Below are 16,888 nucleotides of genomic sequence, written 5' to 3' on the forward strand. Positions count from 1 at the left end.
ATAGCAAGGAGAGATAAGAAAGCCTTCTTCAGCGACCAATGCAAAGAAATAGAGGAAAACAACACAATGGGAAAGACTAGGGATCTCTTCAAGAAAATCAGAGATACCAAAGGAACATTTCATGCAAAGATGGCCCCAAAAAGGACAGAAATGGTATGGACCTAACAGAAGCAGAAGATATTAAGAAGAGATGGCAAGAATACACAGAAGAACTGTATAAAAAAGATCTTCACGACCCAGATAATCACGATGGTGTGATCACTGACCTAGAGCCAGACATCCTGGAATGTGAAGTCAAGTGGGCCTTAGAAAGCATCACTATGAACAAAGCTAGTGGAGGTGATGGAATTCCAGTTGAGCTATTCCAAATCCTGAAAGATGATGCTGTGAAAGTGCTGCACTCAAAATGCCAGCAAATTTGGAACACTCAGCAGTGGCCACAGGACTGGAAAAGGTCAGTTTTCATTCCAATCCCAAAGAAAGGCAATGCCAAAGAATGCTCAGACTACCCCACAATTGCACTCATCTCACACGCTAGTAAAGTAATGCTCAAAATTCTCCAAGCCAGGCTTCAGCAATATGTGAACTGTGAACTTCCAGATGTTCAAGCTGGTTTTAGAAAAGGCAGAGGAACCAGAGATCAAATTGCCAACATCTGCTGGATCATGGAAAAAGCAAGAGAGTTCCAGAAAAACATCTACTTCTGCTTTATTGACTATGCCAAAGCCTTTGACTGTGTGGATCACAATAAACTGTGGAAAATTCTGAAAGAGACAGGAATATCAGAACACCTGATCTGCCTCTTGAGAAATTTGTATGCAGGTCAGGAAGCAACAGTTAGGAAGCAACATGGAAGCAACATGGAACAACAGACTGGTTCCAAATAGGAAAAGCAGTTCGTAAAGGCTGTATATTTTCACCCTGTTTATTTAACTTATATGCAGAGTACATCATGAGAAAAGCTGGACTGCAAGAAACACAAGCTGGAATCAAGATCGCCAGGAGAAATATCAATAACCTCAGATAAGCAGATGACACCACCCTTATGGCAGAAAGTGAAGAGGAACTCAAAAGCCTCTTCATGAAAGTCAAAGTGGAGAGTGAAAAAGTTGGCTTAAAGCTCAACATTCAGAAAACAAAGATCATGGCATCTGGTCCCATCATTTCATGGGAAATAGATGGGGAAACGGTGGAAACAGTGTCAGACTTTCTTTTGGGGGGCTCCAAAATCACTGCAGATGGTGACTGCAGCCATGAAATTAAAAGATGCTTACTCCTTGGAAGGAAAGTTATGACCAACCTAGACAGCATATTCAAAAGCAGAGACATTACTTTGCCAACAAAGGTTTGTCTACTCAAGGCTATGGTTTATCCTGTGGTCATGTATGGATGTGAGAGTTGGACTGTGAAGAAGGCTGAGTGCCGAAGAACTGATGCTTTTGAACTGTGGTGTTGGAGAAGACTCTTGAGAGTCCCTTGGACTGCAAGGAGATCCAACCAGTCCATTCTGAAGGAGATCAGCCCTGGGATTTCTTTGGAGGGAATGATGCTAAAGCTGAAACTCCAGTACTTTGGCCACCTCATGCCAAGAGCTGACTCATTGGAAAAGACTCTGATGCTGGGAGGGATTGGGGGCAAGAGGAGAAGGGGACGACAGAGGATGAGATGGCTGGATGGAATCACTGACTCGATGGATGTGAGTCTCAGTGAACTCCGGGAGTTGGTGATGGACAGGGAGGCCTGGTGTGCTGTGATTCATGGGGTTGCAAAGAGTCGGACACGACTGAGTGACTGATCTGATCTGGGTGGTGGCAGTCATGGAGCAACTCACTTCTTGTGAACTATGAGATCATAAGACCCTAAAGTCATGAGTCAGTTTTCCCTTTGGCTTGGAGGGTCCGTCTCATGATAATAAGGAGCTGGAAAGTTCAGAAGATGGTCACAAGTCAACTGTGATCACACCTGGGTGAGGGGCCCTGTGCAGGCAGGAAGACACTGTGATCTGGAGACAGTCAGGGAGCAGTGGCCACTGGGTAGATGGTGGGAACTCCCGGTCACTCACAGGCAGGCTGACCCACGATTCACGTGCACATGGCCTCAAACAGACGCAATGCAAGGCAGAGAAGGGAGAAGTTTCCACTGTGTGGTTAAGCTGGCGTTTCATGGGTGTGTTTGGTCATCAAGGACCACTGGGCAGCCACACGGACTGTGCTCAGTGGTTAGGAGCATGGCGGGGGCACTTGTGCAGGTCACAGCTATGCCAGCTAGCACAGAATCTGCAAGTAAGTGCACTCACCTGGCTGGCTTTGGCGTTCACATCCCCACAGGCGAAGAGCTCTTCCACAACTTGCATGTCCTTCTCTGCTTCCACGGCAGCAAGGGCTGCCAGCATGATGGGGGTGTACCCTGCCTTATTCTGGTGATCCACGTTACACACATCTGCAAAAACATGAGTCTCTTGAGGCAAGAGCCAGTCTTCCAACAGCATCAGTTGCCCTCCTAAACTGAAGGTGTGGAGTATGGGAGAGCCCAGTAAAATGGCCTCCAGCAGTCAAAGTCCCAGAGTGAGTCAGAAGGAAATGTGAGAAATGTTTTCATACTAAACCAAAGAAAAAGTTTTTTCTAGGTCATGAGAAATGAAAGCAAGCTTTCACAGCCCCTCTTGTTTGCAAATAGCGGTTGAACTAAAACAGCTTGGAAGTCTGGGAGGCTGTTCCAAGTAATGGTTGCTTTGAAGAATACAATATAATGTGGAATCTAGACATTAATCTCTGTCTAGAAAATCACCATTTTGGAGTGAAGAAGGTGATCCGACTATAAGGGAAAGAAAGATTTGTAGAGGCTTATGTAGGAACACTGAATATGGTGTTCCTCACTCATAAACCACTGCTCACTCTGAGACCCTGAGCTTGATGCTCTCATGTGGGACCCTTCGAATTAGAATCCAATCATATGACACCCAGCTCTAAGAATTGTGGTCTGACAGCAACTTTAGTTAAATCCCGTACAAACTGTCAGGGACTCCTAGACTCAATAAACCAGAACTTTTCTAGTCCTGTAATTCTTAAGGAGTCTTCAGGGCCTAAATTAGGCTTCCCAGGTGGCTCAGTGGTAAAGAATCCATCTGTCAGTGCAGGAGACGCAGGAGCTCGAGTTTGATCCCTGGGGTCAGGAAGATCCCCTGGAGGAAGAAATGGCAAACCACTCCAGTATTCTTGCCCAGGAAAGTCCATGGACAGAGGACCCTGGCAGGCTACAGTTCACAGGGTTGCAAAGAGTCCGACATGACTAAGCATATACACACAAAGGGCCTAAATTATCCTGCGGGCATCCTTAAGTTCCTTCAGCACTTTCTAATAAAATGAAAGGAATGGAAAGTGCAGGCAAGGAACTTTTTATGTGAGACCAGATACAATTAAAGTGCTTAGGGTGTTTCTATCATTGAGACTGAGAAGAGACTGTATGGTGAAAACATTTTTAAGTTCTAAACAACTGCATACTAGGGACATAATGGTATTTACAACAGTGTGTATTTTTTAACAGAGAAAAGGAAAAAGAAAAGAAAAAAGCTGTCTGATGGAGAAGCGGGTGAACAGACATGCTCTTCGAGGCGCCTTACTATCTCTGGCATTCGGCTCTTTGCTGATGTTGCTAGTATCCTAGATTTACAAACATTCTTAATGGAGCCACAATCTCAGTCTATAAAGGTGAGCATTATAAAAAGTGAAGTAAACCCAGAAAAGTAATTAACCAAAGCCATCCAACAATGGAACTAAAATAATTTAGTTTACCAAAATATCCTGCCCATGCAAAATTTCCAAGGGCCGATTAAACTGTTACTTTCAGGAGCAATCCTGAAATCCTGTTCTTAGCTTTCCCAGATATTATCCACTTCTCTGTTTAAACAGTAACCTGCGCTGAGAGTATCATCAGCTCTGTTTATAGTCTGGAAAGTCTGAAGGGAAGGAGGCTTGGAATTCCTTCCTTTAAACTGGAAACAGTTTTATCCTAACATGGCCCTTAAACTGGGAACAATCAAACTTAGAAAAAAAGATAGATTTGTTTGGTCTCTTCTCTGCATTAATCTAATGTTCCCAAAACAAAGCAGAAAAAAATTGGGACAGCTGGGTCAAGAAGCAGAATGGGAAAACCGGACAATTGCATTGCATATTCTAAATCAGATGTTCACACTGCGTTCTCACTCATCAGAGTGAGGTACTGTGGATTCTGTATCCATCAAATTAGAAGTAAAAATACGTATTTCAAAAAGAAATAAAGTGACTTGTAGACTCAAGGTACTGATAATAGGGCTGTTCCATTTGAACAAAAAGTTGAAAGCTCCCTATTTCTCAAGGGGACCCTTCTATGTAACACCCCCTTACTCCATGTTTAATACATCCATTGGCTATATTCTCGAATGGAATGTGAGGCATGTGTGTTACCAAGGATACATCTTGCTGAACTGCAGCACCGAATATCCTCAATGGCACCTTCCAAAACAGATCTGGAATCCGCTTCAAGCCTCCCATGAACGACTCAAGAATGAGATTCTTACCGTCTCATGGGGAAAAGCAATGGAAAGGCTTTTAGAAGGGTCACCAAACTGAGGAGTGGGTCGGCTAGCTCCTTCGAGATGAGTCACAACCTGAGTCTGTTGGAGGAGAGAAAGGGACTGCTAGTGTACCCGCGTCCAAGAGCATCTTCACGATCTCGAAGTTGGAGTGGGACACGCTGTAATGCAGGGCGGTGTTGCCATTGCCGTCCGCCATGTTGATGACGTGACGCAGGACTTCCGGTGAGATGGCCTCAAAGGCGGCTATGTAGTCCCCCACCATGGCCGGGATGGCCGACTTCTGGCTGGACACGCGGAACCACTCGTGCTGGAGGGTGTTCAGGCAGAACCGCTGCCAAGACACCAAGCAGTTGGCCATTAGCAGTTCTATTTATAGACCTTTCTGAGACCTAGCTGAAAGCCCAAGAAATCAGGCCTTTTATAGTCAAAGTACATGCAGATAGACTTTGGTCTCAAAGAACAACTAATAAAACCTAGAGCCCTCAGAGAAGCCTCAAATTCCAAACTAAGTATACCTTCTGATTTGCACACACGCACATGTTCTAAATTCTATACCATCGTGCAAGAATTACACCAGGATGCTAAAATTCTTATTCTGCTAGCGATGAGCTGTTCAAACCTGGGGAAGATACTTACTCTGTACCTCAGTTTCTTCATCTGAAAAATGGGCTAATAAAAATACCTTTCCTTCACCATGTTTGTGATGACAAATGAGGTAATACATGTTAAGTCACTTAGGCCAGGGTCCATTTATTATTGAACTATTAATATTATGTAGGGAGGTTGGCCTTGAAAATGATTTTCATAGTAATCAGGACAGGAGAAATCATTTGACACAATTAGGTTGCCTCCTTCCTGTCCAGTCCAACTTCAACTCCTTCAACATCCATCTCCACAGCACTAGGCTGGAGACCATAACCATGCAGGCAACCTGATTCTTACTACATCCCAAATAAAAATGTTCAACCACAGAAAGAGAATAAAAAGCAAATTACTTTTTGCTGAAACAAATTACTTTTTCCCATCAGGATCATCTGCATCTGGTCATCAGCCCCACTTGCCTTCCCTTAGGCTGTGGACACATGAAATTGGCATTTCATAGTTTGGGTCACTTGAATGAAAAGGGTCCTGACCAGGAAAGAATTCATCTAATTTTTCTTTTCTTCTGTTCACTCACATATTCAGATTTCAATTCCTCTGGATACCTCACACAAAAGGAAGGGGAATTATGTCATCTGGTTGTCAAACTCTGTTATAGCTACATATTCAGTGTCCTGATATGGTTACGTGGCCTTGGCATTGCGATCATTCACATTTGGGACTTTTCATAGCACAGTACTTTAAACATGTCTTTACTGAATGAATATTCAGTTAACAAAAAAATGGACCAATCCTGGGGTGTGTGCTAAGAATATGCTTGACAACTGGGGCCCCAGAAATGTTAAGTCCTCCCTGAGGATCACATAACCTAGTATTATAGGCAAAGTCCCTGGTGGCTCAGTGGTAAAGAATCCACCTGCCAATGCAGGAGACACAGGTTCGATCCCTGGGTCAGGAAGATTTCCTGGAGAAGGAAATGGCATTCCAGGGAAATTCCCATTCCAGGGAAATCCCATGAACAGAGGAGCCTGGGGGGCTGTAGTCCATGGGGTCACAAGAGTCCGACAAGACTTAGTGACTAAACAGCAATAATAATGGAGAAGGTAAAAGTAAAAGTATATAACAGCTATAAAATCTGGGGTCTGAAAGCATCAGTTTTAAGTTCAGGTTAAACCTAGTGGGAAATATTAACACTGCAGCGACCTTTCCTGGTTTTATTATTTGTGACCAAGGTACAGACAGGCACTTAGTCTATACTGATAAGAGTTCAACATGTACATAAATGTCCCCCTAGGCCAGGGACTTCATTTAGTATTTCCTTCTGTAAACATCACTGCTATGCTCCTTTTTCAGTACAATATTTGAAGGTCAAGATTCAGCTGGCTCTGATAAATTTAAGTTTCTAAAGCAATATAAACAGATGTGAAAAGACAGCATAATTTTCCAAAATGATGCCATATAACAAGGTAACATGATTTAGTTGGGATAAAAAAAACCATGGGATGAGAACTGAAGACAGGTATCATCCATTCCAAGCACTAACTAGCAGCTACTTATAATCTTTAGGGCCTCAGTTAAAGCGGGATAGACCAGGATCGTGTCCTGGTGGGCACATGTACATCCTTCTCCTGTGCTAGCCATCACCAATTTTTCTTCAGATTGTGTTTGTTATATGAGGAAAACTATTTGCCTTTCCAGCATTAGGTAATTCCCTAAGTCTCTTCCATCTTAACATTTTGGTTTCATAACTCTACAACTTTGTGAGACCTATGAATCAACTTGTCTCATCAGCTGCAGACTTTGATTATTTAGCATAAAACTTCACATTAAATCTTCCACTAATATGCAAAGATTCAAATGAACATTACTATCTAGAATAACATGAAATGCTATACCTTCTCAATGCACTGAATTCAAGTGTCTACCAGAAGGCTGGTCTAACCTATGAAAGAAGCTGCAAATCTAAACATCCCTAGAGCAACATACCTGGCAAGAACATCTGATTCACCATGGCCATGGAAATATTTATCTGTCCTATGTTATGCTATTCATGCTCCTTAAGGCAAAACTGTCTACCTCTTTGCCACCGGCTTCTGAATCTCTCAAGCTGTGAGAGGCCAACAAGTGCAGTTATTTCTAGGTTTAAAAATAGTGACTGACTGCATTCCACATCAGAGCATAATACGCAGTTTCATAATTGGAAGGAATGCTGACCTCGGCTCAGATAGGTTTCTCTTAAAAACACAGGCTAACTTAAAAAATTCCAGGACTCTGCTCCCTGGATCACAAGGTTCTGTAAGCAGCCGGACGTGCAGAAAGATGACAAATGGCTGCAATTAGCCCTCCTTTCCATATGCAAGTATCTGCCTCGCAGATGCTCAGCCCCCAAGAAAAGTACAGGCTGGAGAAAGGAGATCTGAAGTCAGGCCTGAGGGAGACATTCACAGGGTCGTCCGGCGCGCAGGGCAGCAGGATGGTCACTCTGCCCACGCACTAGGAACAGTCTGGGGGGGAAAGAGTGCAGGCAACAACAGCCCAGGGCTGGCTGAGAGACAGGGTCTGTAGGTCAGACTCACCATATCCTTGCTGGTCAAAGCTTTGGGGTCATTTATATTATTTTTCAGTAAGTTGCATGCAGACAACATCTTTTCACTTAATTCATATCTAGAAAGGAGGAAAAATAGAAGAAAGAGAGCTCAAGACTGACTACAGAAGGAAAGGCATCTTTACCTCAAACTCTATAACCCTTTACAAGACCAGGAGCCCCAGGTCAACCTCAGCAGGTTGTGGTGGCACTAGGTGCCTGCCTGGGAGAGTCCAGATGCCCGAGGTCAGATGCTACACACAGAGCCAAGGCCTCCAGCCAGAGCTCTGGCCTATTTCATGAGGGTAGCTTTCAGTTTCACCACTTTGGCTTGTGTTGCATTATGGAGATTTTCCACTTCTTTGGTTCCAAGTTCTTAAACATACTTTTACTCTTGAGGGGTTGAGGAGATCTGAATTACCACACACCCACTATGCTGACCAGTAAACCACACATCTGAAATCACATTTGGTGACTCAGGAAGGGTTTGTTTAATCCACACGAAAACATAAACTTAAAAGTCAGATGACATATGGCATATAAAGTATACCTCAATAAAGCTTTAAAAAAAAAAACATATATCAAAATATGGAGCCATTTGAAAATACTTGAAGTATAAAGACACTTACCTTGTGTTAATGCAGTTAAATACTCATTTGCCAAATTAGTTTTCTGAAATGTTCTAGTTATACTTCACATGGTGAAAAAACATACTGAAACTTCCATCTGTTCTGCTCTCTCCTGTTCTATAAGCATCGATTCCACGTTTGCTAAGGCTTTAAAATTGGCTACACTTTTAGTACATGTTTTAGCCAACCAGAGTGTTTGTTATTTCAGCTGCTATTTATGACAGTCCCAAAGTCATTCTTGTGGTGATCCCAATCACTCAATAAGCAACAAACTATGGGCATGTGACTGATCACATCATCTCTACAGTAACTGTGACCTTTGGTTGAGGTCCAAAACTGTTCCTCTCATATAATATCAGTACAGACCCATATCAGTAAGGACACCTGTATAAGGATAAATGGGTAATGGTAAAATCTGAAACTTTAAAACGTGAAATATGTTGGTTACAAAAAATTCTAATATGCCTTTAAGTATAAATGGGGTTGTTAAAACAATGGAAGTTTTAGTGGTGCTTAAGAGTTTGGTGGATGGCGCCTCCACATACAAAGTGAGATATTAAACAGTTGAAGAAACAAAGGTGAACAGATACCAAGCCCTTCTCTTTGCTACCATAAGAGATCTAGCAGATTATTACTTCTGCACTTGTATCTACTAGCATCAGGACAAGAAGTACACACCTCTAAGGACCAGGTAAAGTTTAGCGCTTTGTTGGAGACTGGGAAAATTGATCTATTAAGATTCAACTGCACAATCTGCACAACCACACAATTCTACTGCCAAAGTACACCAAACGTGGCAAGGGTGGGGGAGGGGGAGGATGTACCACACCTCTCTCTGATTTCCACCTTCTCAGGTTCGCATTCTGGAACCTGCATTTCATCTTCCACCCTGGTGGACGTGAAACCTTCCACATTAACTGCGTGGTGGCCTTCTGCCATTCCCCGAGTGTCTTCATCCTCTTCTTCCTCCTCCTCTTCCTCGGGAGGATACTCAGGGACATCACACTCGTCATCTGACTCGGAAGAAGAGCTTTCATCTGAGCTGGAATCATCACTGGAAGTGGTTTCATACCTAGGTGGCAATTGGGAGTTCAGGAGATGCGAGGTGCGCCCATGAAGACCCAGTGACAGAAATGTTTATGAAGGGAAAGCTGCTAAATGACTCCAGAAATTTCACCAGTGGTTTTTAGACCCTGCACTTGGAAGTTTGGAGTAAGGTCTACTTAGAAATCTGGTGGTTTTGAATGGGTTATCACTTAAAAGGGATAACCAAGGTTGCTGAGCAGTATCAGATAACCACTTGTAGAAAATAGTATGTATATATATAGCACCTCTACTGCTGCTAAGTCACTTCAGTCATGTCCGACTCTATGCAACCCCGCAGACGGCAGCCCACCAGGCTCCCCCGTCCCTGAGATTCTCCAGGCAAGAACACTGGAATGGATTGCCATTTCCTTCTCCAATGTGTGAAAGTGAAAAGTGAAAGTGAAGTCTCTCAGTCATGTCCGACTATGGACTGCAGCCTACCAGGCTCCTCTGTCTGTGGGATTTTCCAGGCAAGAGTACTGGAGTGGGGTGCCATTGCCTTCTCCATATAGCACCTCTAGCTTAGTGTAAATCAAAGGAAATTTATTTTATGGAAACCAGTTCTGCGGTTGTTCATCTTTTCTGTTCCTTTTCTTTCCCCTTTTCATTCTTCCTATTTCGTACCTTTAATTCTCCCATTGTCCAAGGTGAACAGATTATGTAAGTGACCAACAGTTCCTTTGGTACACGCTCTCCAAACTGTGGGACACATTACCCAATAAAACGCTAATGACTTGGAAAGCAGACACCACTAAGTTAAACCTTTGTGGCACGCTTTACTATAAATACTATCTCAACTAACTCTGCACTACTGTTACATGATGAGCCCATGTATGGATTAATAGGATTAACTGTTTTGATTCAACTGTAGGAGGACAAACAGGCTTGACTATTTATTTACCTGGGCCAATTACAAGAGAAGGAATAAAACAACTAAAACACATTCCATTTAGAAAATGAAGAACTGATGGCATGGCGAGGTTACTCTTCGGGTGAGAGGCCCTACTATTTTGTTTGTAAGCCTGGACAGCCAAGCACAACAACCCGTTCTGAAGGAGTGGATGACTATCCCTGGCTCATGGAGCAATGCTCTCAGTCTTTGTCTGTTGCTCAGTCCTGCCACAGGTAAGTTACAAGCTGTCCAACAATGTAGGCAACCTGCTGCCTGCTGCTTTCCTTGAAGACCATTTGTTTCACATCAAAGGTGAGAGGATGTAAATTACTCAGCTTCATCAGGTATCCTTTCAAGAGCGAAATATCCTTACAGACAGCAAGAGAGAAGAGAGGCCCAAATGCACCTTTATGAGGAGGGAATCTTCTGTCACCCTATGCGGCAGCATCCTAGACTAGCACCTTTAAATAGGACTTGGGTAGACAGGAGGCAAAGGAAACAGACCACGTATCAACACTAATACCTCCATCTTTCCTTACCCTCCATTAATGCCAACAAACTGAAGATTCTTTTTTGCTCCATTTGAATCTTTGTTGGCATCTTTCTTCTTCATGATGGACTTCAGCGTACTTTCATTATTTGTACATACTGTGGAGAAGTGAATCATGGTGATCAAATTAATATAATTCATACCCATATAAGTAAGTGAATAGGTATTCTTTATGTACATTCATTTTTTATTTATGTAACTAGAGATCTTGGCATGTATATATGAGAAACTTCTCCAAAATCCATTGGAAAATTTTGTGCATGCAAAGAAAATAATTCAAAGTTCCATTAATAACATTCTTTAAATGCAAAAAAAAAAAAATCCATTAGTCCTTCCAGACATAACAAAAGCAGTGACAACTAGCATCTATATCAGGCTTTACTGTTTATAAAGTGATGTCATATCTCACTTGATCCTCAAAAACCATCTAGGCACTAAGATAGGGATTATTATTAGTCTTTTTTTTTTTTCAGTTGAGATAAACCTAGAAAAATTTATACCTGCCATACAGGTATAAATAAATCAGTGAAATGCTGTTTAAAATACTTTGTAATTTGCAACATCAGACACGTTTTCTTAAGGGGACCTCATTTCTTAAGGGGACTTTCTTTGATAATCTTAAGAGATATTCTAGGCCTACTTCCTACCAACTGTCTGATCATTTTTCCAGGTCAATTTATAAGAAACATGGACATTAGGCTGGAACGCTGACAACTCTGGTCCTGTGCTGATGCTGAGAAGGGTTGTGAGTGAGGAAAGTTACCATAGAGGCCAGCGGCTATCTGGTCGTCTGTCAGATTCACTGGAGACAGCATGCTTTCCTGGGTGGGGAAGGTATCCTGGCTGCCGATGGGCTTCCCTTCCATGGTCCCCGCCTCCTGCAGGGATGTCTGTGAGTTTAATGGCCCTCCTGACTGAAGGCCTCCACACTTACAGGTGTATTCCAAATTACTGCCTGTGAGGAAGGAGAAGGGTGTACAAATGTGTGATGCTAGGACCAGATAAAATGCGCTAAATGGTTTTAAAAACAATTCTTGCAATTCATCATTTTCTCAAGCACATTTCTGGTGTTTTCTTTCTGCATAATTAGCACTACTATCCAAGCCATCTAAAAATCAAACCCCCAAGGCCTTCTCGACCCTGATCTCTTCCCTTTGACCACATCCGGGTCGGTCCTTCTAACTCCGCAGTGCCTCTCTTCTGTCTGTTCTGGCGCTGCCACCTTACCTTACACTGGACCACCAGTGTAGCATCCCGACTGTCCCTCTTCCTTCACATTTACCCCTCTCCCATACTGCTACAGGGGAGAACTCCCACTCAGCTCAAATCCCATCCTTATTCCAGCTCAAATGCAACTTGAAAAACCTAAAAATCTCTCTACCACTCAGAAAACATAGTTCATGCTATCAATACTTAGCCAGATATTCTAACATCTGCCACTTGGCACTAGCTTACCTCTCCAGGGTTATTTCCCACTACACCTGTGGTCTTTTTCGGGTGCATCCCAGCAGGCGGAACTCCTCCCAGTGTAGAAAGTGGGGTCTCCTCTTTTCTCACAAGCACACCTGCCTCAGATTACTCTCTTCTGCCTGGTGCTGCTCCTTCCCTATGCTCCCTCACATGGACAACCCTCCCCTTACTTCCTCTTCCAAGCCTTACTTCATCTCCCCACTGGAAACTAACTCTCCTTCCTCTGAACTCTCAAGGCCCATCTTTAAGACTCTCCTACAAGATCTATAATACAAGGTACTAGCTGATTCCTTAGACTCCCTTCTTGTCTGTAAGTATTTTAAGGGCCTACAAAACTAATTTAATCAACTTTGTTTCTCTCACTGCATCTTCTAGATTGCTTTTACTTATGTTAGGTACTTAATATCTGTTCACTGATGAAGCAGAAAAATTGGATTATTATTATGTAATTTATTTATTTATTTTTACATATATATATATATATATATATATAGGTATAACACAGAATTTGTGGGCTTCCCAGCTGGTGCTAGTCGTAAAGAACCCACCTGCCAACGCAGGAGACATAAGAAACAGGTTCGATCCCTGGGTTGGGAAGATCCCCTGGTGGAGGAAATGGCACCCCACTCCAGTATTCTTGCCTAGAGAATCCCATGGACAGAAGAGCCTCGTGGGCTACAGTCCATAGGGTCGCAAAGGGTCAGACATGACTGAAGCGACTAAGCACACACACACACACACACAGAATTTTCTACGTGGCTGACATTTCCTAATTCTGTTCATCAACAGCACAGTGCTTCCTCCTTTAGTTCTGTAGGAACTGGGACCTCTCTGGTGCTTTCTTCACAAATCTACCTCCCAACTCAGCATGGACAGAGAGTACTGAATGCAGCCCTTCCAATAATGTTCAACTGCCCCACAACCTGATGTGACCCCTGACAGAGAATAAGAAATGTCTCCAGTGCCTTTTCAGGCTCCAAAATCACTGTGGATGGTGACTGCAGCCATGAAATTAAAAGATGCTTGCTCCTTGGAAAGAAAGCTCTGACAAACCTAGATAGCATATTAAAAAGCAGAGACAACACGTCACTGACAAAGCCCGTCCAGTCAAAACTATGATTTTTCCACTAGTCATGTATGGATGTAAGAGTAGGGCTATAAAGAAGGCTGAGGGCTGAAGAACTGAAACTTTTGAACTGTGGCGCTGGAGAAGACTCTTGAGAGTCTCTTGGATAGCAACTAATCAATCTTAAAGGAAATCAACCCTGAATATTCATTGGAAGAAATGATGCTGAAGCTGAAGCTCCAATACTTTGGCTAGCCAAAGCAAAGAGCCAAGTCACTGGAAAAGACCCTGATGCTGGGAAAGATTTAAGGCAAAAGGAGAAGAGGGTGACAGAGAATGAGATGGTGAGATAACATCAATGACTCAATGGACATGAGTTTGAGCAAACTCAGGGAGACAGTGAAGGACAGGGAAGCCTGGTGTGCTGCAGTCCATGTGGTCACCAAGAGTCAGACATGACTTGTCCACCAAACAACAGCAACAACCAGTGCCTTTGCTTACTTTTTAAAGCAGGGCATTTATCTTCATTCCTCCTTTTCCAACTTCATTCATCATTACTTCGAAATTACTACAGTAACCTCCAAAGAGTCTCAACAGTTAATCCTCAAGTGCCAAAACACTCCCTAGAGAAACACCTTCACTAGGCACTTCCCCATTCAAGAACCAACAATGAGTTTTAAAATGCAAATACATTAACAGTTTTATTGTTATGAAACCTTAAACAGCCACAAAAGTAGAGAATGGTATAATAAATCCCTCTGTTTCCATCACTAGCTTCAATAATGATCAGCTATCTGGTTTCATCTATACTGCCTCCAGCCATTCACAATGAAGCAAAAGGTGAAGATCCTATCACTTTCATTCATAAATATTTCTGTATATATTCCTAAAACATTCTTAAAAAAATAAGCATAAAGCTAAAACCATCAAATCTAAAAAAAAAAGATAATTTGAAATTATTATATATCTGGTCAGTATTCAAATTTCTGCAGTGATCTCTTAATGTTTTTTAATAGTGTTTGAGTCAGAACCTCAGTCCTATATTTCCATTGGTTACTATGGCTTTTAAGTCTTTTAATCCATAGTTCTCTTTCCTTCTAAACACAGCTTTAAAAGTACTTTTTAAATTGACGTATAATTTATATAAAATAAAATGAACAGAATTTCAGTGTAGAGTTTGATGAATTTTGGTAAATATGCATGTGTGTGTGAGCACCTCCCTAATTTAGCCACAGAACATTTCTGACAATTCAGTAAATGCACACTTCCCACCAGCTGCCGTTTTCTAGATAATCTTCCCACTGGAGGCAACCACTCCTCTTCTCCAGAATTTGGTTTTATAAACTAGCTCCTCTAGTCAAGGTCCACCTTCTCAAGCAGGTGCCTGAGGATCCTTCACGGTGAACAAGGACAACTACTTCTTGCCTGGAGTAGTTAAACTGCTCAACAATTCTACCCTCTACTCACTCAGAGTGGTCTGGTGACTGAGTTACTCCCACCTCTCTGCCCTTCCTTACTAGGTGTCTTAACAGGCCTAGAATTTCAGCTTCCTTTACCAGCAGAATTCCACTCATTCTTTTCAAGGGTTGGCGTCATTTCTATTTCCTGTAATACATCCTGCCCTCTGTTCCCTTGGTCTTATACATCCCTTCTGTGAGAATGTAAGCTCCCTGAAGGCCCTCCATGCTACATTATGTGTCCTCTGCAGTGCTCTGAACAGTGCTGGATAATTGGAAGACTTCAGTAAGTGCCTGTGTAATTCAACAGAAAGTCACAGGGACTCTGTTAAGTCTAATGAGCAAGGCAAAGAACAATGATAAATGTTAAACTAGTTCTCATTAGCTGGGTCAGAGGAAATTTGTCACCTTTATTGTCAGAAAATGTTTTTCGGATTGTGTTGAAACTCTGGCTGCTCTTGAGTGACCCAGAAACAATTGCCTGATCTTGATAAAGACCCATTGTTTTTAGCGGGCATAGATAAGATGACACACACACCAGCTTTAAGACTGACAAATGACTGCTGTGTTCAAGTAAAACGCATGAAAAATGCAGCCAAAAAAGTCAAAACTAAAGTGGCCAACAAAATTCAATGGTCTCAACCTGGTTGCCCTTAGAATGCCTGAGTTGGGTGTAAGATACAATGAACTATATCTGCAGATGGATCCAGTATTAGTGGTTTTTAAAGTTCTGCAAGTGAGACTTCCCTCAGTGGCGAGGAATCGCCTGCCAATGCAGTAGACACAGGTTTGATCCCTGGTCTGGGGGAATCCCGTATGCCGCGGAGCACCTAAGTCCATGTGCCACAACTACCAAGCCTGTGCTCCGGGGTGGGGGATGGGGGTGGTCGGTAACTACCGAAGCCTGCGAGCCCTAGAGTCCATGCTTCACAGCAGGAGAGGCTACCACAACCAGAAGCCTGTGCGCTGCAGCTGGGGAGTGGCCCTTACTTGCCACAACTAGAGAAAAGCCCACTCAGCAACAAAGACCCAGCATAGCCAAAAATAAATGAATAAATAAAAAAATTTTTTAAAGTTTTGCAAGTGATTCTAATGTGCAGCCAGGATTACGAACCAGTGAATTAAATTAACCAATCAAAAATTTTGCTGAAAACAATGTAAAACTTGACTGTCGTAAACAAGAGTTTAGACTTTCCTTTAAGAAGAGCCAACTCATTGGAAAAGACTCTGATCCTAGGAAAGACTGAAGGCAAAAGGAGAAGGGGGTGGCAGAGGATGAGATGGTTAGCTAGCATCACCAACTCAATGGACATGATTTTAAGCAAATTCTGGGAGATAGTGAAGGACAGGGAAGCCTGGCGTGCTGCAGTTTATGGGGTCACAAAGAGTCAGATACAACTTAGCAAATGAACAACAAAAACTGATTTCACTCTATCAACTTGGACCATGTGAACTGTCAGGAATTACTGGTGGTTTAGTTAGCAGTCCTCGACCACTAATGGTAGAAGTCCATGACTAACAGTAAATGCCATGCAAACAGTAAGGGTTAAACAACAGGAATAGTCACCAAACATCTTCAGAATTCTGGTACACCGCCCAAGCTGCTCAAAATTCCCACAGTAGGCAACAGTTGTGCAGGTACCACTGGGGAGTCAGTGAACAGGGGAGGGGCAACTGCAGTCTTCGGTCATTAACTCAAGCTTATAATGGCCATAAATGCCAGTAAAGCATGAGCTCCGTTTTACAACTTGACCAGATTAGTGATAACTAAGACACAGCAAATGACAGAAATCTCAGTGTTCCAGAAAATAACAGCATCCTCAAAGCATTAATCTAATTCTAAAGTACATTTAGCATTTAATATATGGATAATTTTACTACAAGCTAAGGCAAACTGTAATGAAAAATAAAAACTTTTTTTCTTATGTTTTTGACTTTAGAAATGTTAAAGCTATATGCATGCTAAGTCGCTTCAGTCGTG

At 42.5% G+C, this 16,888-nt stretch overlaps 1 protein-coding gene across 7 annotated transcripts in view; it reads right to left on the reverse strand.

Moving 5' to 3' along the window:
- The window catches only part of KANK1 (KN motif and ankyrin repeat domains 1), a 214,123-nt gene that overhangs the window by 5,394 nt on the left and 191,841 nt on the right, over window positions 1-16,888 (reverse strand). For 6 of the 7 annotated variants that reach the window (XM_044939922.2, XM_044939923.2, XM_044939925.2 and 3 more), the window contains 6 exons: window positions 11,678-11,869; window positions 10,904-11,012; window positions 9,216-9,458; window positions 7,750-7,837; window positions 4,685-4,904; window positions 2,297-2,439 (listed from right to left, as the gene is read on the reverse strand). In XM_044939922.2, coding sequence (XP_044795857.2) covers window positions 2,297-2,439; window positions 4,685-4,904; window positions 7,750-7,837; window positions 9,216-9,458; window positions 10,904-11,012; window positions 11,678-11,869 — 995 coding nt within the window. The remainder of the gene's footprint in view (window positions 1-2,296; window positions 2,440-4,684; window positions 4,905-7,749; window positions 7,838-9,215; window positions 9,459-10,903; window positions 11,013-11,677; window positions 11,870-16,888) is intronic. The other variant, XM_044939924.2, reaches the window with a different exon arrangement.

Source organism: Bubalus bubalis, chromosome 3 (genome assembly GCF_019923935.1).
Source record: "Bubalus bubalis isolate 160015118507 breed Murrah chromosome 3, NDDB_SH_1, whole genome shotgun sequence".
Lineage (NCBI taxonomy): Eukaryota > Metazoa > Chordata > Mammalia > Artiodactyla > Bovidae > Bubalus > Bubalus bubalis.